Below are 21,834 nucleotides of genomic sequence, written 5' to 3' on the forward strand. Positions count from 1 at the left end.
TAACAATTTCAATTTTGATTTCGATCCATTCCGATTTCCATTCCAAATCCAATTCCGATTAGTTGGACGCATAACAATAATACCCAAGTTAGCATTACCAGGCTCAATTAGCTCTATCAATGAAATGCTGTAACAAAAGAACATGGTATGTCATCTCTCTGCTACCATCTAGCATCTAGGCAGAAATAGGACAGTAAAAACTATAGTGTTCTTTTTCTTGATCTTTCTAGCATCTATAAACTCGTTCACTAAATAAAAATCTATAATAGCTCTAGGGCCTCAGTTGTCATGTCACACCTGCAGCTGATAGACCTGATCGATCAAATTCAAATCAATGAAATCATCATCACCTACCAGCACACCTGCTCAAGCTCTCATTTTTCTTCAGCTGATGATTTTCTTAAGGCAGGGGACGGCTGAAAGTCTGAAAACGACTACATCTGACAGTGAATTGGAAGGACTGGAACCAAAAAACAATGAAATGAAAAGCAGCTCATAACCAGCATTACTTTGATCAATTTCAATCTGAGTCATAAGTGCCTATATATTTGAATAATCAAGCAATGACTCAACAATCATGAATCAACCATAAAGGGATCAAATTATTGAAGAATCCATCCATGAAAGCTGGAACAAATCGGAACATTTGCCGCATATCTTCGAAATGATATGGAAATGGATTTTTCTGAAATTAATCATTGAAGAATAAATTTTCAAAAGAATACCTAGAAAATATTAATTATAAAAAAAATGATATACAAGAAGTTGTTTCTAGCAATTACTGTTCTTTCTTCTCATAATAAGAGCATGAGCACTAGACATAGTGTTCCTTTCATAGGATTCCAAGACTTTAAGCCCTTCTTGGAAGGGAAGGATTTTCCAACTATTAATAGATGTAGTTCCAATTATATCTCAAGAGCAGAGGTTCAATCTACTCTTACATGGGCTTCACGTAGCCTGCGAAATGAAGATTCAAACCACTTCTGTATGGATGTTGAGAAACCTGTATATCGGATATTCAACCTGCTCATATATAGAAGCCGAGAGACCCATAGAGTTAAGGGATAACCTGCTCGCATGTAAAATTTAAAGTTGGCAGTGAATATCCTTCTACCATTAAGAAAGCAGCAGGAATCTCGTCCACAAGCAAAAGAATCAATTAACTCCTATTTACGCTGCATCATAATCATTGTTATTCAAATCTAATTATTCTTTCTCTCATTCTATCTCTTTTTTTTTTTTTTTAATATCAATTACTCAACAAATTACCTTAACTGATAATCCAACTTTGACCGGAATGAAAGAAGGCTGGGGAAAGCATCAAGACTTGATTTAAGTCTCTTGAGGCATGAAAAAGAACCTAAACATCTCTAATTGATTTAAGCCACAATTGATCATGAAGAGGAAGTCATAAGAAGCTCTCCTTGACATGGAGCAGGTTGGGACCTCTGTCTATTACCTGCAACTAAAGATTCTGAGTTAGATGGGTAGGAACAAAACCTGGTTAGCAAGATGGAGGATTGAGATTGAAGAAGAAGAAGAAGAAGAAGAGTTACTAGAAAATGCAAGTGTTCACTTATATGATGAAATAAACAACACAGCTGCCGGTTCATATGTCTCCATATTCCACTTTTTCCTTATATCTACTCTTTATTATGATGATTAATCAAACAATGAATGTGAAATTAAATGATGATTCTTTGACAAATTAAAATAAACTGCAAAACCTACGAAGGCCTCCCCCCCCTTTCCTTCTCTCTCTCTCACAAACGGGATTGATACAACAGAAAAGGGTAGCATATTTGCAGCCACCATCCCTGTACCCTCACAGTATGGTCAACATAGTAATGAACATGAGATATGACAATACCACGATGGCTGATTTTGCTTTCCTCTCTCCATCAAAACTTTCTATTTATCCAGCTCTTGGTGCCCGTTCATATCTCTCTCGGGTGTCTGCAAGTTCTGCTCCCCATCATCAGAAGGTTTGCTATCATTGGACGACTCAGAGTTGCTTGGTTTGCCCTGGAGTACAGTAAATTGTCATCAACGGTTCAGTAAATCTCACATCAAAAGCAGCATAAGCTGGAGAAATGATAGTAGCACCAGAGGAGAAATTTAATCTGAAGGAACTGCCAGAATGGCTAAGGTTTGCAACTCAGTTCTTAAGAAACAAAAGGTTGCTACTCAGAGGATCTCTTGGCTAAGGTTTGCACCTATTCAGTATAGCTAAGGAACCTTAAACGCACAAATTCACCCGGAACATCATGTTTTATGTTTCCTTCAACAACCAATGGTCTAAAGAAAATCCCTTATTGGGTTATAAAGCCTTAATGCTGGCCAGTGAAGATATAATATGAGTTTCAAAATCCCAATATCTTTTTCAGGAAAACTGAAATACCAATTTCTATCTGTATCATCTGACAACTTTTTCAAACATTCCATAACATATTTTGATATCATTCTAACTACGTATATTTTGAAAGAATTTGTATACTGATAATGGGCGAGCATGCTGGCAAGGGGACATAGGTATGGTAATGGTGCCAGGAAGTATAACAATTTATTCGACATGAACAATTTGAGTGCACCAAGAAATAAAAAATTAAAATTAAAATAAAGGGTCATTAAACTACTTCTACATGATTCCAAAAGCACAACAAATAAACTTGTTTAACTATTTGCACATGATGTGCTGTATAAGTGTAATGGAAGCCATGTGGCCCATGCATGAAACAAACAAGTTGTGAAGATAGTCCTCTCCCTTCTGGCTGCCGTACTGTTGCTCTGCAAGCATCAAATAATTGGCCTATGACATGTAGATTTGCAGCTCCAAAGTTAAATTGCACCACCTTTAAAGACAGGCCATGTTACATGAAATATTCTAGCAGAAGCACCAGCAGCACACCAGAGGGAATCAGATTCAAAGACACAAATGGCATGGCAACAAAAAACAAAGATAGGCACCAGAAGTTACGGCAAAAAAAAAAAACAAGAGTTATCAAGCAGATAGATCCATAAACATTTAAGTCCAAAAATCAGGGAAGGGGGTCCATCTTGGAATCTAAAAGATTTGAAAATATAAAGATCAAAATAAGGACTCTTATCCATACAAGAAAGTCCAGTACCTCTATTTCAAGAACTAGTGAAGGAACCATGGAGTGCTAGCTCAGGTTTAATGGCAAGGTGATGGTACACCAGATCAGCTTCAGTTGCAGAAATGAATGGAACATTGAGAAAGTAATTGCATGATGATATTGAACAAGTCAAATTGACCTCACAGAGTCATAAAATACTAATTTACTTCCCTAAAGGGGAAAAACCCAGGACTTTTCATAAGCTAGCAAGTGTGAGTAAAAAGCTGGAAATTATTTAACGATAGTTGGCAGAATGGTATTAGATAGGTGCCTATACTATTCCTTTCTGGATCGCCCTAAACGGAAAAAAAAAAAGAATTTAAAGCTTTCTAAATCAACCATGATTCTTCAAAGAGACAAATACCATAATATTTTTATTATTTTAAATAAATGGCATGTAGAAAAAGAAAAAGATATGTGATTTTGGCATACAAACCACTATACAGCCCAGCAGTGATAGAAAGACCCCTCACTTTCTGCAAATTAAAGATATGCTGCTTAAAGATCAGACTACACATAAAAATACCCTAACCATTGATTGACAACTGCCATGCTACTACCCCTTGTCCATCGTCAAGTAGGGGTCCCCGATGGCTATGGTTGGATGTCCTGGATCATCAAACTGCTTGGTTTATGACATCTGAAAAATCTTAGGGGATTGAAGAAGGGAGGAAAATGAAAAGTTTGATGGCAAAATGATCACGCAAAAGTTTGAAAAATGGTAGATTTCTGCCAGAGAGGAACATTCACAAAATGTTCCACATTTATGATCGAACAGTAAAGCAGGGCTTTTTTTTGTAAATGGCCAGAATTTCCAACAGAGGGTAGAAAAAAGTTCAGAAAGTGAATAGCTGATTCAAACACTGCAGCTGGACAGGGGGTTAAAGCAAAGTTCCATAAATAACTAACTGAAATCTAGAATGCTTTTAGCTTGCATCAGTCCCAACAACTCCAGTCCTCACCCCTCCAAAATTTAACCTTGACTTATCATCAAATAACATCAGAAGATCTGCATAAGCAAGGCTGACATGATGCCAATTTTGAGCCAATTATGGGATTGCCAAAGATTAAAGACCTCATAGCAGAGGCGACTACAGATGGAGACTGATAAGTGGAAAGGTCTGGAGAACGTGATGTCCTTGAAAGCTGTGCAATGTGCATGGATGATATAATTGAGGATCAATTGAACATTCTACTGTCGTCAATTGTACTTCAATTATTAAGTTCTGCAGTTGCTAGATTCTCAAAAATACAAAACTATATAAATTTTAATTTATATATAAAGAGAATTCTAGCAATCTGGTAGCTTCATGGTTAAGAATAATTTATGTGGCCTTCCAATTTCAAAACTTGACTATATTAGACCTAGAAAGATATGCCCCTATCCGCATTCAACTTGCTGAGCATGTAGTCCATCTGTACTTCCAGTATATCCTTCTCTTAGCTACCCAACAAGCAAAATACTATGGCTGCTACCAGTCTATAAACAACCTATTAGATAAGGAGGCATCTAGGTTTTGCAGCAATCTAAAATCTAATAGGCAAATAGTACAGCATACCTTATTCCTGTCACGCCAGCCAAGTGCAAACGGTCTAGAAAGCAAGCTTATTTTTTTGGCTGGGATGTCTTGAGTTGAGTCTTGATTTGTCCGTGCAAGTGAATTATCTGCAGTTGGTGTTCTACAAAGCAACAACATAAGATGAAGAAAATTCATGCCTTTTGTACGTATAGCAATAAATTAAGAGAAAGAATGCAGTGCAAAGACATATGCGCATACAACTTAGGTACCATTCTCATATGTGGAAGTAAATGTCTGGGAAAAAAAGTGATGTGATTAAACAAAATACCTAACAGGAGAAAAACTGGCACTCCACTAACAAAAATTGGGACCAAAACCAGTATTAAACAATCAACTTGATGAGAAATAGTTCCGTATCTCAGAAGATTATCCAATGGGGCACCAGGATGAGGTACAGTCGCAAGTGTCAAGATGGGACACTCCCACCATCATCCCTGCATCCTGATCGGAGCATCCCAGGATATCCCCCATCCCTAGTGTTTGGGACAAGGTGCATGGTTGCATGTCTCTTTCTATGGAAAAATGAGGACAGCTCCATTCCACAGGATTTAAAACCTTGGACGAGATACCTTGGAGAAGAAATTGAAGGTTGTTGCGCCTTAAGCTGGCTAGACTGGTATTGCAAGGTAGCCTCCAACATTGTTTCTGCCATGATTGCTCTCTTTTCCATTTGTGCAAGTAAAGTCGTGGCTTCTTCATATTTTTCCTGCACATATTTGGTAAGTTGGATAACAATGCACAACAAACAAAAATGCACAAAATGATCAAATTTGTCTAGCTTGTCTGGTTTGTGTAACTAATTTTTTACGCACAAGAAACCAGGTTAAGGCCCTTTCCTAACATTCTAAAGAGATAGAGGCTAAACAAGTTACAGTACTGGATGGCAACACATGTTGGAAAAGTGACAACTCTCAGAATGCATAAAATAAAAATTGAACAAGTGCAACTGCTCTGCAGCATAACAAAGAGTGCATTTTTCACAGTTCCGAAAAAATTATTGTCCTTGCAGAGTTTGGAAATCCTACAAGCAGTAGGCATCATTAGCTGCTTGTAATACTTCAGAATCCTAGTTGTGATGAACTTAACACAGTACAAACCTGAAAACCATAAATTGTTGCAGAACTCTTTGACCAGGAAATTGTCAACATATTCAGATGACAATTTTTTAGTTTGCTATTTCCCAGAAATGGTGGTCTATAAACTAATCCTCATGAGAGAGAGGTCCAAAAGAATCTGTCAAACATCCAGATTTTCTCAAACAGTGCATAATTTAGTTGCCAGAATTGAGAGAGGGTGCAGGAGTGGGAATGCGTGTGTGCAGGGAAGAAGATATTTTAAAAACCTAGTGAAGGAGGCACTTAAGAAGTAGATGCAGCTTCAAGTTCCTAGGGAGTTTCTGAAGTCGATACCATACCATAGATAGAATTTCCTACTACTAAGGTCCGTTAGATATTCCTAATGATGACATTATTATATCATGGAAATAGACTATTATATGACATGTTAGTTCCTTCCATATATACCACGATTGCCTTAGACTCCTGCTATGGAAGGTCTTTTGTTGAAGTGTCAAAATGTTGTAAGTCAAATAGGCAACAGATGCATGGGAGACTAGGAAAAGAATTGGTGGCAGTGTTCAAAAAAGTAGAGGCATAAGGTGAGGCATTTAGACTCTAAATGAGGTGAAAGATGATCCTTAAGATGTAACATGTAAATCCCATTAACTTTCCAAAAGTTAGACTTGTACGACAAATAATGTAAGATAGACTAGGTCGAGGATGCAAGTGTCTTGTTTGGCCATTATCATCAAAATTCAATAGGTCTGGAACTTGATGATCAAACACACCGGATAAGGGCAATGATGGTTGGTGTATAAATATCCTACCATAAATAGGTCTGGAACTTGAGCTCATTGGCAGCATCTGGGTAAGATATAAAAACAGATATATTGTTCCTCGTTATGTGGCTGTCGAAATAATCAAATCCTAACCTACCATAAGAGGTGCAACTTAATGTCACCCAGTGTGTCCCTTAGTTAGCCTCTTAACATCAAGCCTGTGCATTATTAATCCTCACTATTGCACCTCAAGGCATTGTGTCTAGAGCATCACCTTGAGATGGGATGCTAAGACTAGGAGGGTCTCAATGAGTCTTTTCACACAATAGTTTCTGATTTTCTTGGTAATTTGCATCAATGCAGCTTCACTTAAAAGCAAGCAAAAAGAAAGAACAAATCCATGCTGAAGGGACATTCTTTGGAAAAAGAAGGAAAGTCTACAAGGTGCTTTTGCACCTTTCTAATAACCCACTTTCATCAGCTCCACTAATCTATGGAATAATCCTAAGCAAAATCAACTTCCACCTTTTACAATAATTTGTCAGAAAATACTGCCCTAGTCATTTCCGTTCAAAGATACCTATTAAACAGGAAAGTAAGTTTTGAAGGAATTACGCACACCTCTCCATAAGTCTAATCTAGTAATTCAACCAATGTCTGAGTTTAAGCAAGCATGACAAAAGAATATCACTGGTAGTAGTCGTTCAACAAAAAACCATAACAAAGACAAGAAAGAACCTCGAGCATATGAGCAGCATATCGCTGAGCAGCAGCATCTTGCTCAGCAAATATGCGGGCATCCTCTGTCACCTTCTGTTCTTGTTCCACTCGCATCAAGACCTTTTAGTCATCACACTGTATCAGCTTCCATGCTAAAGCAATCTAAGGTACCTACCGAATATATGGGTACAAAAAGGACAGATAAGAATGTAGACAGCAAAAATAAACCAGAGCATGGAAACACCTGAAGCATGGCATGCTCTTGTTCCTGCTTGTCAGATAAAGCCTGTCGTAACTCGAATACCTCTTGCTCTAATTGTTCAACCTATCAGATGAGATGATAAGAAGAATAAGGAAAATTAAGGAGTCAAATTTACAAAGCCATGGGCACAAAACTTCTTCACAAAAGACCTAATAATAAAGTTTGAAGAGTTTATCAAGTACTAAATGCAATTAACATATCAAATTCCACAATGTAAAAGTAATTCAAATACTAAAAGACATTAAATTACAATGCAATATGCACTGACTGGAGCCAAACAATAAGCAAGATCATAAATGGTAAACTTTTGCAGATCATGAATTGTAAAATTTAGTATGCTTCCCACCTACACTAGAATACGCTGTAATTTACACAATATAAAAAGTGATAATCGAAGACAGGAACAATGAAGAAAAACTTTGATCAGAGCTTGCGAACATCAGGATCAACTCTATGCTCATGTTCAATACCCAGGAATCAAATTTCTTGGAGCCTGTGGAAACAGTGCAGATGCATGCACAATGGAGCTGAAGTTTGTAAACTGCAATTTTTGGGAATGAAAGCAGGCTACGTGGAGGAGTCATAGTCAATCTGTCACATGCTAGATATAGATCTAGGCATCTAGCTAATAAAGTTGCTTACATCCTGTTGAAGAGCTGGAGATCAGGAGTAAACTAAAGGGGGATCCAGGACGAGGTCAGATTGTGGAAACATGTCATATCTGCCCTTTCCAGATCACCTTTACCTTTCCTCTGGGCCTTTCAGAGGGGGGGTAGCATTCTGGTTGCAGATAGGAAACGTTGCTGTTTAATGTCTAACCGACACAAGAAATCCAATAGGCTTGCAAACTAAGGACCTTAAGGTTATCAATCTAACCAATTCTAACAATCTTTCCTTCTTCAAACGGACAAGGTCTCACCCTGGCCTGCAGTCCCGAAACTTTCTATCAAGGAGGACCTTCATTGTGGGGTTCAAAAACTGATTTGGAAGCCAAAGGTTTCCCAAAACATCTAAGTCATAACTTGATGGTTTATCTGAAGAAAATCTCTTACATGTGAGAAACTTCAGAAGTACAGATAAGTCATGCTTTCTGAGGTGGAGATAACACCACCTTTCCTCAAACTTTGTACATCAGCTACTGTCTTAATGAAGTGTGGGATACACTTATAGAGGCCTTCAAGATACCTTTATCCTTCTAACAGACCAGAGGGCATAAGATTGCCAAACCAGCATGTGCTAAGCATCCAGGAGGATCACCAATCCTAATGTAGATGACTCTAGCCAGTAGGTCCGGACAAGGTCTGAGCACTGGCAGAGACGGGGTGAACCCCCCAACAACACCACCCCCTCACCCCCCCCCCCCCACAACACACCCACTTTGGGATTTTAGTTATATGATGGTTGCTGCCATTTGCCAAAACATCTGGATAAGGTTTGCTCCCCTAGAATTTTGGACCTAGTTACCAAGGAAAGGATAATGGAACATGGGAACTTTTTGATTTTATCCTAAAGTTCTATAGTTTGGTAGAATGTTAGAACTTTTGAAATTTGAATTTTTTGAGATTTATCTTTGTTTTATATCTCCTAGTAACTTTCATAAAATCATGTTTACCTCTTAAAAAATGAAATACTCCAGATCCTGTCACCACCAGACAGCATTCCGATTTCCAAGTCCCAACAGCAGATGCCTCTCCAAGTGCAAAATTATTAAGAGTCTATTTCTTAGAGAGAAACCCATGTTTAATTTTGCCTTTCTAAAAAGAATGCTATGTTCTAAGATTTAGTTAAGAGTTTTACTGAGTAGATTAAGGATTATCAACAACAACAAGAACAGGTAAACCCTTCCCTTCTCTTTTGTCATTTATTTTCAAGTTTACAACAAGCTGTCTTTTGATTCTTTTTCCTATAATACTTGAAAACTGCCTTCTGATTCATTCGTTGATAAGAGCCATGCCAGAAAAGTTTCTTTGTGCTTTTCATGTTGTTTTCCACCTCTTTTAGGCATATCATATCCCTTGCTTGCATCAATATATAATATATTCATCATAGAAATCCATTGCTCAACTGGTTAAATGATTATTCATCTCTTTTTAATAGGCGTGGCAATTTAGTCCGACCCATCAGGTACCCGATCTGACCCGATCCGAATGGGGCGGGTTTTACCCGATCCGATTAAAATCCGGAGTGGATATAGGTTTTAGAAAAAAAACCCGAAGTGGGTATGGGTCGGGTATGGATAATAGTATGCCCTGCCCCAAACCCGACCTGATATATATATATATATATACCCAATACAAAACCCTAGCGGTCTAAGCTTCCCATATTCAGCCGCTCTGCCTCCCTTAAGCTTTCATATTCGGCCACTCCGAGCCTCCCACCCAATTGAGACTCTTGAGAATGGAAAAAGCAGAGGAAAAACTGGGAGAAAATGAAGGGAAAATCAAAGAAAACAAAGAAAAAGCGGAAAAAATTGAGAGGTAAGTCATTTTCCTACATAGATTGTCTTTTTTTTTTTCTTTTTGCTTCTTTTTCTTTTCTTTTCATTATCTTTTTCAGAGATCCGTGGAAAAGGAGAGCACTTGAGAGAGATTAGAGGGGTTTTCAAGGTTCTGATTGGGTTTTTTCCCTCAAGTATATGGGATTCTGTTCAAGTTGTGGCGGTGTGAGTTGGTTCCTTGAGGTTTTGAGAGCTTAATCTTGATAGAAGCATGATATTTTGTAGGGTTGGCAATTTTTGATTGAAAAGATTTTTCATTCGTTACAAAATTTTTAATTTATAAGGCCCTATTCCATTGTACAATTTATTTTTTAACTATATAAAGATTTTAGATATATCCAACCCGACCTGACCCAATCCATTTTTGGAGCTCGACCAGACCCAATCTGACCCAAGATGGGTATGGGGCGGGTACGAGTATGGATTTTTTGCTGGCGGGGTGAGTATGGGTATCGATCGACCCGACCTGTTGCAACCCCTACTTTTTAATTATAAGTTACTATTATTGCACCCCACCCAAAAAAAAATTTCTGGGCTCTGCGACCAATCTGGGAAATATCAGCCACATCCAAGATCCAATCAAGTACCAAAACTTCAAGAAGCCATAACTTCTAATCTGGGAAGAATTTAGTAATATGACCCCTGGTGAAGTTGATGTAGTAGTCGAGATCTAGCTACTCTCAAATTTGAAAATTTTATCAAGCTATCTTGTATCACAAATTTGTACACATTGGTGGGATGAAAGCAAAAAGAGTTTTACCCCACTTTCTACCCAATTCCTCTTTTCAACTAGAAGAGAGCAAACCACACTATTACAAAAAGCAGCTTTGTGAATCAATTTTATGGAGTCATTAATGAAAGAAAAGGGCATCCAGACCCTACTTTCATCAATTTTCCTATTTTCTAATATTATTTTAATTTTTAAGAGACTTGAGTTGAGAGGGTTGAAGGAACTTATTCTTTCTCCTCAATCAGAACAATGTTTAAAAAATAAAACTGAAATGGATGAAGGAAGAAGAAAAGAAATTGTATTTTGCAAGAAAATCAAAGCCCATGATTAAGCATTGATGTTGTGTTAAATAAGATGACCAATCAGTAAGTAGCCAGAACAAGGCAGTAACATGAAAAATGATTGTTAAGCACGAAGAACTATTATGCAATGATCAATAAACAGTGAGTTACAACAATATTTACATATCCTTAGAAGAATCAATCTTTTTAAGCAAAAGAAATCCAAATGCCATAGGTGTAGTGGCCCTCATTTCAGTTGCGTTAAGCTGTAAGACACCATAAATTACACTGCAAATCCAGGAATAAGACACTGCTGCTCCTAAAAGGCTACTTGAAAGAAGAAAATGAAGTATACTTTCAGGTTCTTGTACCGCACTTGCATATAAATTTCCATGAATCTCATCATAAGTCATGAAACCAACATGATGCAAATGCATCAAATTTACTAGTGAAAGAAAATCTATAAGAGTAAGCCGTCTATTACCATATAAACTATCACAGACTATTGAGCAATATTCAGAGGGAAGCAAGCAGGGAAGGGATGATCAGAGAATAATTTATAGTATCATTCAGATTACCTTAGCACTCAAAAGTCTTCTATTATCTTGCTTGACCATCTCCATTAAAGCTGTCTCTAACTCCTCAGCTCTGACATGAACAGTAAAAACACCAACAAAAAAAAAAAAAAAAGAAACTTAGCATTTAACTGGGAAAATCTTTGAATCTGGCCTTCAAGCATATGAGCCATGATCATTGCAGATTTAGTTGTTATCGGAGGAAATTTTCATCATAATCTGAAAACCATAATGCACGAATTCCAACAGAAACTTATGTAAGTATCAGATACAGAGAAAAATATCCAAATCCAGAAAACAGCAGAACAACTGTCCAAGCCTCCAAGGTGTGTCAGACTGAGCCTGATGTATAAGAAAAATCAAAAGCTAAGGAGTAGTAAAAGAGTAATACGGGACTTCTTTAATGGAATTAAAGTAGGTAATTTGCAAACCAGTGACTCCTCTAGTGTCTCATACTCTCATTCTAAGTAGAAAGCAAAACTAACCTACCAGGATTCATAAAACGAGTATAGCAACCAGCCTGACAACTACTTCAAGTCTTCAACATTGGTTCCAAATTCCTATACAAGGCCAACTTCTTCCAAAGGGATACATCTCCAGATTTTTCTTGCTATCTATATCCAACCATTCTTTTATTACCCTCTCTTCTTACCAAAGTTTTCCTCTTTATGTGAATGGCAACCTTCCATGGTCAAGAAAACTGCTTTTATGTAAATATGGTGACATGACGTGAAACTCCTTTTACCATTCCAATAGCACTCTCAGCGTATTGTTTTTTACTTGGATGGTAATTTTCCATGTTCAGAAAACTGCTTTTACATGAATATATGGAATGATGTGAAACTGTTTTCACTATTCCAAACACATTGCCTAAGAGTTGTATTATTTCCACAAATCTGGTCAAGGGAGAGGTATAAATCTTTTTTAAATGATGTCAAATCTGTTCTCAACTTTATACTTTTATGTTTCTCTTTTCTAATTTTTCTTCCTCAAGCAAATGAGGAGTCAAGGGAGAGCATAAAGGGAATGAAGGGGCATGGGAAAAAGAGAGATTGGAAGGCATTACCAACCTAAGTCAAAAATGGAAAATGATAAAACACTGATGACCAATCCCACCAGCTTTAGATATAAGCAAAATAGATCCAATTAACTATAATACAGCTGTCATTCCAAAGATTTTATCGAAATGATATTACCACAGTCGTCCAAAGTTCTTTATATCATTACCCAGTCCTGGTTAATATTTGATGTAGTCCCTGAAAACAATCAACTTCAAGAATCCCTTCCAAATACTTAAAACTATGTACAGATCCTCTCTTAATTTTACTCTCATATCATAACAATAATATAAGTTTTCATCTTTCAACAATATCATCAATCTCCAAATAGGTTCTTAAGTATCAATACAGCGGGCGTGCAGGTGACCTGCTGCCATCATGATACATGTCATGCCATGCTGTGTCACGAGATGCTGGGGACAACAAGAAATAATTAAAAAAAAGAGTTGAATATTTATTGTGCTCTGTCTCGTGCCGTTACTAGTTTAGTGCAGCCTGCACTTGAAATCATGATCTGCACAAAAATATGCTATACCTGTCCCTTTGCGTGGAAGGTAAAGTAATTCACTGATTCACTACTTCTCCTTACCCTCACTTTTGCTAGCATAAAAATATCTTTGCATCCACTATTGCACTTATATGTTACACTACACTCCATGTAGGGTCTTGATGGAGCATTAGCCTTGTATATGTTAATATGGAAGAGTATAAGCACTTGCCAAAACTGACATAGCAAGGATATAAGTGCATGCCAGTCCATACTAGCCATACCATGATGTACCAGGAAGGTGCCAGCACTGCTATGCCCCTCAATGATACCACCAGTACCACTTCATGATACATCGCTATTTTTCAGTGTGCAAGCACTAAGAGGCATGTTATGCATAGGCATAATACTATACCATATATGTAAGGTACCAAGTACGGCTGCTGCAAACAGCACTTCAATCCACAATATATAGTGTGTATGTCAACTTAAGATATAAGATGAAACACTTAAAATACCCAATTTCTAGCAAGATGATACTCTACACATTGAAATAGCCAGATGCTATAAGGACACTAACCTGAGAATGGCTGATCTTTTTTCCTCCAGCAATCTGCATAACTCAACCTTCAACCATACCACCTGGATCAGAAAAAGGGAAACCAAACAAACGTTAGTGACAATATAAAGAAAAGCTGTTCACCATCCTGTTTCTCAAGAATAAAGTACCATAAGTGCCTTGCTTTTATTTGGTAACAAAGGCATGTTGTTGTTAAATAAACAAAATATCTTTCAAGATCATGTTACAAAAAGAAGCATGGACAAGTGGGTCTATTGTGATACTGACAGGGTGCCTCCAAATTCAGATACCAGAAGCTTGAGAAATGCATGCACGTATGTGTGGACCAAAGTTGTTCCTTATATTCAAACATGTTTTTTGTTCATTTCTGCAATTCAGAGACCAGAAGCTTGAGAAATGCACGCACATATATGTGGACCAAAGTTGTTCCTTATATTCAAACATGTTTTTTATTCATTTCTGCAAGCAAAGTCAGCACTAAGACAACCTTAAATTGTGTTTCCACATTGTTGCATTTTTCTTAAGAATGCAGATTAGGTGAAGGATCACATGTTCAAAAATATGCTTGACAGTCAATAGAGTGTGTCATCTGATATTCAAACCATTGGCATGGTTTATCAACTGCACATATGAATTAGAGCCCTTCTTATGAAGTTATGATCATGATTTTGATCCTTCCACTTCCCAAAGTAGGGTTGCATTGAATGTCACTTCATCACCATGATCATGGCATAATTGGTCAGAAGATAGAAAAGATTAAATGCAGTAGAGGAGACATCATTTAATGTCACAAGGGATTGGAGTACTTTGTTTCTTTCTTACTTCTAGTTATTCAGATTTGCAAGAGTAGTCATTCACAGAGAGTTTAGTGTTAGTAAAGTACATCCATGTTATCACTTTAGTTTGCTCTTCGTATATTTTGTAATTATTGCCTAGTCTTCCAAAAAAGCAGGAAGCACAAAATAGCCTTAATAATACATATGCGAGTACACACCAGGTAATGTTGCATGATTAGACAATGTCCAGCATGGTATCTTCCACTGTAAGCACTGCACCCTCACTTTCTTTAGTCACAGACCACCATGTTTCAATGGAACTATTATTCAAGCACTACAGGTAAAGCCTTGCTCCATAACTGTTATGGATAATTATGATGGTTATTGCATCCTATTTAAAGGTAAAATGACTAAAATCTTATATATATATATATATATATATATATATATATTATTGCTCTGTTTTGAAGGCCATGTGAACCATTATAATCACTTATGGCAATAATAACAGACGTTCAAAGCTTTTGAATTTACATGGTAATGATATATCTCAATTCATTTATAGGTTAAACTTCTAACAGTAATGATGTAAAACAGCAACTGTCCTAACCACCATATAACACTTGTAATGGTCATAAAGCATTATTATAGCCTAAAAAAGGTGAGAAATAACTGTTATTATTACCATTATAACCATTATAATGCCATTATCTAAATAGCAATCAGCAATGGTAAATTAACATAAAGCAAAAGAATAACCCTAAAAGAATCAGAATCAGCATCAAAAACCTTGCTTTTAGATATGGGGGCCCACCACTCAGAGGACCTCCTAAACAAGCACGGATGCTGATCTTGTAGGGTTAGTCATCTGCTTTCATGTTGGCTAGTATTTTTTTTTTCTTACCTAAAACCATGCATACTAAGTTACCGTGTGGTGGAAAGCACTGTAGGCACCTCCCCAGAAAGTATCTTTGCTTCAACAGCAACTCTATTGCCTATCTCTTAAGGAAACTAGCAGTAGAAGTATGCTAAGAGTAAGCAATAAGAACATTACCTGTTCTTTAAGATCAGGTAAAGAATTCAACTCAGCATCAACTGTCAGGTTACCAAAAATGCCATGTAAATCTGTTGATTCAGACTCAATTTGCAGATCCCCATTCTTATTCATGTCCCCCATTCTTTCTGTGGAATTTGCTTCTGAGACTAGTGCTCCAGGATCACGCTTAAAATTATATAGCTTAGTTGCAAGACCTTTGGAGTCCCTCCAAACACGCAGTCCTCTAGACCTTTCCTCCATTGCAGCTATAACTGATGGCCGATGTTTATCCCTCAACTCTTGTAACTTTATTTCATTTACAGCTTGATATCCCATGCAAGCAGTCAAAACAAGCTGGCTACTGTCAAAAGTAGAACCAGCAAGTGACTGTAATAAGGTAACTGCATCGCCTGCATCCTTTGTGGTCACAAGTGGGGGACCTATAACCAAAGATGTAGGAAAAGAAGTGACTTTTCACACCTAGTGTTTGATGCAGTAAATAAAAGGGTTCTGGCTAACATCTCACTACATTTTACCAAAGACATCATGAACTGAAAGCAAAACATCTCATACCATATAGCTCCATCAGAGCAAGGGCTGCACGGAATAGCATTACCCGATTCCCCTCGAATAAAAGCACATCCCAAATACGGAGAACTGAATGGTTGAAATATAATACATCAAGATAGTTTATTTAAAAAGGTGTAAAAGTATAATCACACCTACGAACACAAGTCCGTATATGAGTTTAAGATACTCTATTAAAAAAAAAAAACATATTTAAAAATATCGATTAGTCGACAAGAATAGCATCACACAATTTGGAAATTAAATCCTTAGAAATAACTTCTAAATGAAATTATCGTACGACGTAAAAGAAATCCTGACCACTTTCCCAAGGAAGCATATTCACGAAAATGGAAAGGAACCAGGGTCCAGTAACCCATGCCACCTGGACTCCGAGGTAATCCAGATGATTAACTGCAATACAGAAAAATATGGAGATTATGAAGTTATGTAACCTTGTATATGCACACATATGTTAAAACACACTTCTACAGTCATTTACTGTGTATTACGAACCCAGCTTTGGGAATCTTTCACGTATTAGTTCCTCCAAAACAAGTTGGTCCACCTGAATGGAAACAAAAGTTTAAAGAAACATAAAAACCATGGAATAGTATAAATTATTATCTTTTATTATGTTAACCTGCAGTATGAGACACCCAAGCTTCAGGAAAATATCGCAAGGAGATGGGGAATCATGTAAAACAAAACAAAGAAAAAAACATTACCTGAGATTCGACCATTTCCTCAGAATAATACCCATCAAAGTAGTCGTCGATGATACCCGTTAAAGTCCTGCCGTATACCATAAAACTTAGGATTAGTAAAACTGATGCACTATCAATCTTCATAAGCATAGCATTTCTTATAACTGATGACTGGAGTATCATTTGCAGCAGCCATAAAATTATTCTTACAACACCTAGACAAAACTTATGAAGAGATTGACAATGCTGACCCACCAAAATGCATTTTCCTCAGGCATCAACAATAGTAACAAACCAGCAAAGAAATTCATGGCCTGCAAATCACAGAAGCAAATGAAAAAATATGCCATATAATGTCCTATTACACAATTTAGCCAAAATAATAAGAAATTAGCCAGGAAAACTGTTGCAAGATAGAGAAACATGATGTGTTAGCTTGGAGAAATAGAAATCATATGGCAGTTGGCACAATTAAATGGAGGATCAAAAGGACCAATTATATTAATAGATAAAAAGCAAACTTTACCTTGAATTTACAGCTTTTCTTGGTACACTTCCTATTACACTGGAGGAGCACAAGTAGTTAAAAGTGGACAAATCCTGAACTAGTTGGATCCTTTTTACCATTACCAAATACAATCAAGCACGATTGCAACCTTTCTTCTAGATATATGTGATTGTCATCTTGTCTAACATAACAGTGTGCACAGTATCGGGCACTCAGCAACATGATATACAGAAATCCTGCATCCTGATATATCGGCCAATGGCACATCAACCTATCAGCCAATATTCCTCAATCACCTTCCTGCTTCCGTAAGTAGAGGTTTTAACTAATAATTATCAAAAGCAGTGCTCAAAAAGTAGCAGCTAATTTCGGATTTATCATCCATTGTTGCACATGGACATGGACATGTACAAGAACTGGATTCAGCACATATCCAAGTGCCTGAGTCGGTGAGAGGGGAAAAAAAGGAGATATGGGGATACAAAGGATAAATTATAATCTTAATTAATTAGATATTTATATGTTTAATATTGTTTGTTTAAACATTAAAAGTAAACATTAAGAAGATATTGTTTGTTAAATTCTTTTAGCATACATGTTTCTCATTCAAACTTTTCAAATAACTTAAGGACATAACAAAAGTAACATTTTGCAAAGTTATTTCAATACCTACATCCTTGGCCGGTCACTAAAGAATGAATACTCGCTTGTAATATGAAATTGGAAGTCAACATGCTGCCAATCTTTAAAAGTGGCAGCATATAACTTCATAAATCCCAAGTGTCAGATACATATCCATGGATATGTATTCAACACAGATTTTTGAAATTGGATGCGATTGTCAGCGAAAATTCACACTAAGCTGAGATCTTGAAGAATCATAAGCCTTTCCAAGCTTTCCCACCTTTCATCTCAGCTGAGATAAATTGAGATTTTAATTCATCTTGATCTTGGATGCCCACCAAGATGACCAATATCTCAGATTTTAAATAACTTGCTTTCAAAATACCAATTAACCTCACAATCACTAAAGCTCCCCACAAGAGACTAATACCCAGAGAAATACAGCAGCAACACTAGAATGAGTTGGCCATCCGGATATGGAGTTCAAAGTGTTGAGAAAATTATTGATCAGTCATAAAATTTAGAAGCCTATGGGATGGTTCTTTGACTGTTTCACACGTATTCATGAACAGCAATAAAGAGTACATAAGAAATTATTTTTTATTATCTATATAATTTGACATAAAAAGCATTTTCATTTGTAGAAAGCCTTTTCATGGAATGCTTTGATTCACTGCAGTTATATGAGATGAATAAAATTAAAAATATTAAATGAGAGTTGGAAGGCAAAAGGTATGAACATCTAATAAATTAGTCATATAAGCTATAAATCTTAATTCTCTCATCATCCATATTATAGCAGCTATTTTGTGAATTTCGACCAATTTGCTATTCATTTTTTATTTGGTAAATTGAGCAACTATAGTTATAACCATCACTAGCCAACTTAGCAAGTTTTTTTCCTGTTCGAAGACAGTAATTTGAAGAAGAAAGAACATTAAAGCCTTCGGATTGGGGAAGCAGTGAGATTGAATATCATATGAAATTTTCAATACCTGTTCAGACTTTCAACTAATAACAGATTTGGTTGATCCCGTGACAAAAGTGCATAGATCCCTCAATCTTCAATATTCTGATAAAAATTAACATAACCAAGCACAGAAATGAGTACCTGGCAATACCCAACAGATGGATTATGTCGAGCATATGCTGTCAGTAACCGCCTCAAAGCATTTCTCCCATCCTCGTCTAGAGCAGGATGACCTGGGAACGTCCTAGGCAAATCCTGTACGGTAATGTGCAAGTATTATCAATGGAGATACTCCACCAAATCTATTTCTACTTGCACGCAACTTAACAAAAATTATGTGTTAGTATTCCAAATCCATGCAATTACTGACCTTTTCAATCTGCCCCTTCCATTTCTCAGGAGCACTTCCTTGGCTTCTGCTTGGTTTTCCCTTGGCGTTATCTAAAGGAGGAGCATCAAGTTTTGTGTTTTCAACAGCCTTAGCTTCTGGATCCAGCAAACTGTCGTAGTATTTCTCCACCCTGCGAGCTCCAACACCCACAAAAGCTTGCCATAGCTATAGTCATAAAGAAAAAGAGACAGCTTAGTGAACAACAACACTTTATTCGGGAGCATACAAGACAAAGCAAAAACACTGACTGCACCTCTCCTCTAAGAGCCATTGGCAGTCCTCCTCGAACCAGGCACTCCAACTCTTCCTTCCATGAGGAGAAAGGCTCAGGGGGTGTTCCAGCACTAGCTAAATTTGCAGCTGGATCAGCATTGCCACCATCAACTGGGAGTGCCTCTTGGCTGAGGTCGGACCTCTCTACATCATAAAACTCATCCTCAGAATCCTCCGCAGGCTTCCCCTCTTCAATCGGTACCAGACGAGTCCCACTCCTCTCAGCATCTTGATCACCTCCCGAGAAATTTTTCCTCTTCTTGACACGAAGGCTCATCATCTGCTCAATAGCACTGAGAGAAGGCCTAATCTGAGCCCAAATTTGGATCCTATGTGTTCTCCTCTCCTTTTCTATTGTCATCTTATCCTGTCCCGTTTCTTCCAGACCATCAGATTTCCCAAGCTCGGTGTGATCGGAGTCCTCTCCTGCGACTCTAGCTTCTTCCAAAGATGACGCATTTCCACCTTCCTCTCGGGATAAGTTATGAGAGGATACTGGGGCAGGCTCAGCCTGCCTCTCCAAGAAGTCCTTCCATCGATCTGATCTCTCTTCTTCTTCCTCCTGGAATCCCAAAGAACGCAGCAGTTCAAGTAAGCGACAACAGCACCGATTCAATCAAGAAAAAAACAAATGGAGAAGAGAAAAGATTTTGCTTTGCCTGGTAGATGTCCGCATACTCTCGGTATCGCTGCAAGTGTTGAGGCCGCACTGCAAATCCATAGGCATCCCTGCTCACATCTTCCACCATCAAACAGGACACCAACATACAACAATACCCAAGAAAGCTCCTCACTACCTAAACCACTTCAAAATCAAAAACTCTGGAGCCCAAAAGATCTTATCTTTGACTGAATCAACCGCCATAGAAAGCTAAATCAACAACCGAACCCAATCCGAACATCCGTCGCACTAATCCATAAACAACCCACCCGCAACCGGACCTAAAACCCTAGATTCCAAAAGGGGATCTAGGCCATAGATCCATAATTCCTTAAACCCTCTTCCACCTCTCGACCGTTTTTAAAAACGAAAACAAAGATCCACAACATCGAAATCCAAGATCGCGAACTACATTACCCGAATTCTAATTCCGAAACAAGAAGGAAAAAGGAGAGACCTTTGAGGAAGAAAAAAAAGATCAATAAATGAAGAAAGAAACCACAGTAATGGCGGGCAGCTCGGAAGTGGGGGGCGGACACGTGGGTTGAGATCGCAACTCACCTCTTGTGCTCGAAGGTGATGATGGGCAAGCTCTTTCCCTTCATCTCCGCGATCGCCCTCTCTTTCTCTCTCTTCGCTGGCGCTCGCCGCACCGATCTTTGGGGCCGTCGTTCGCCGAGATCTCCGAGCTCTCCTCGCCTCCGTGTCCTTCTCACTCTCGCTTTCCAGGAGAAAGAAGACTCGCTGGTCTTCGCGATGGCTTCGCGAGCACGTGGAGGGGGTGGAAGCTCAGCGACGATATCAGAGATCTCCTCGCATGGTGTGGGAGAACGGCTGGGAGGGAGAGTTTTTATATCCCATAAGACTACTATTTCTTATAGCCTTGTGTCATACCGTTGCCGGCCTTTCAGCACCCGTTCGTGCTCGTGCCGTCGTGCTAACGAGAACAGGGACGAGAGCGAGGCGAGGCGGCCTCAGTTTGAGGGCAATCCTGGAGAATGATGACGCCAGTCCTCGCCTGCCGGGTCCAAATGGTCAGGTGGAAAGCGACCAGAATGTTGACACCGTCCGACCGTACGCCGTCGGCGGACACGTTGCCCACCGATTCGGTTTTGGCGCTCGCTAGCTCGTTGTAAACGGGTACGTGTCAGGTAAACATCCCCGTATTTTTCTCTTTTTCTTGTGGGGAGTGGGAAGAGCAGCGTTGGGGAGCGGTGTGAGTGGGTCCGGTGACTAATGCTTTCCACTTTCCTTGATAATTACAACCCGTTTGGCCTACCATGCGAGGAGGAGGAAGTGTATCCATCGATGAGAAATGGTCGATGCGATACTGACATCTGTCGGTTGGATGATGGCTGATGATTTTATCTTGGGGTAGAGACTCACGGATGGTCAAAAAGCATGTCGATGGGGGTGATAAACATGTCTACAGACAGTGATGATGATGATGATAAGTATGGTTGAGTGTGTTAATTATCTCACTCAAATGGTGGTTTTGATGCTAACAAAGCTTCGATGGAGAGTTGGCCACAAGTTCCCATCATTGGAACCACATCGACCAACCAACTCAGGCAGCA

At 38.3% G+C, this 21,834-nt stretch overlaps 1 protein-coding gene across 1 annotated transcript; it reads right to left on the reverse strand.

Annotated features, from left to right (window-relative positions):
• Window positions 1-1,552: 1,552 nt before the first annotated feature.
• Window positions 1,553-21,260, reverse strand: LOC105045780 (uncharacterized). The gene is made up of 18 exons (XM_010924180.4): window positions 20,819-21,260; window positions 20,256-20,325; window positions 19,577-20,158; window positions 19,303-19,488; window positions 19,074-19,187; window positions 17,086-17,144; window positions 16,852-16,918; window positions 16,640-16,691; window positions 16,445-16,537; window positions 16,130-16,213; window positions 15,575-15,996; window positions 13,745-13,806; window positions 11,623-11,692; window positions 7,519-7,599; window positions 7,293-7,394; window positions 5,287-5,423; window positions 4,697-4,817; window positions 1,553-2,025 (listed from the first exon to the last, which is right to left on the reverse strand). The coding sequence occupies exons 1-18, from the start codon at window positions 20,860-20,862 to the stop codon at window positions 1,912-1,914; spliced, it is 2,460 nt and encodes an 819-aa protein (XP_010922482.1). The 5' UTR covers window positions 20,863-21,260; the 3' UTR covers window positions 1,553-1,911.
• Window positions 21,261-21,834: the final 574 nt, after the last annotated feature.

Source organism: Elaeis guineensis, chromosome 5 (assembly GCF_000442705.2).
Source record: "Elaeis guineensis isolate ETL-2024a chromosome 5, EG11, whole genome shotgun sequence".
In the NCBI taxonomy this organism is placed as follows: Eukaryota; Viridiplantae; Streptophyta; class Magnoliopsida; order Arecales; family Arecaceae; genus Elaeis; species Elaeis guineensis.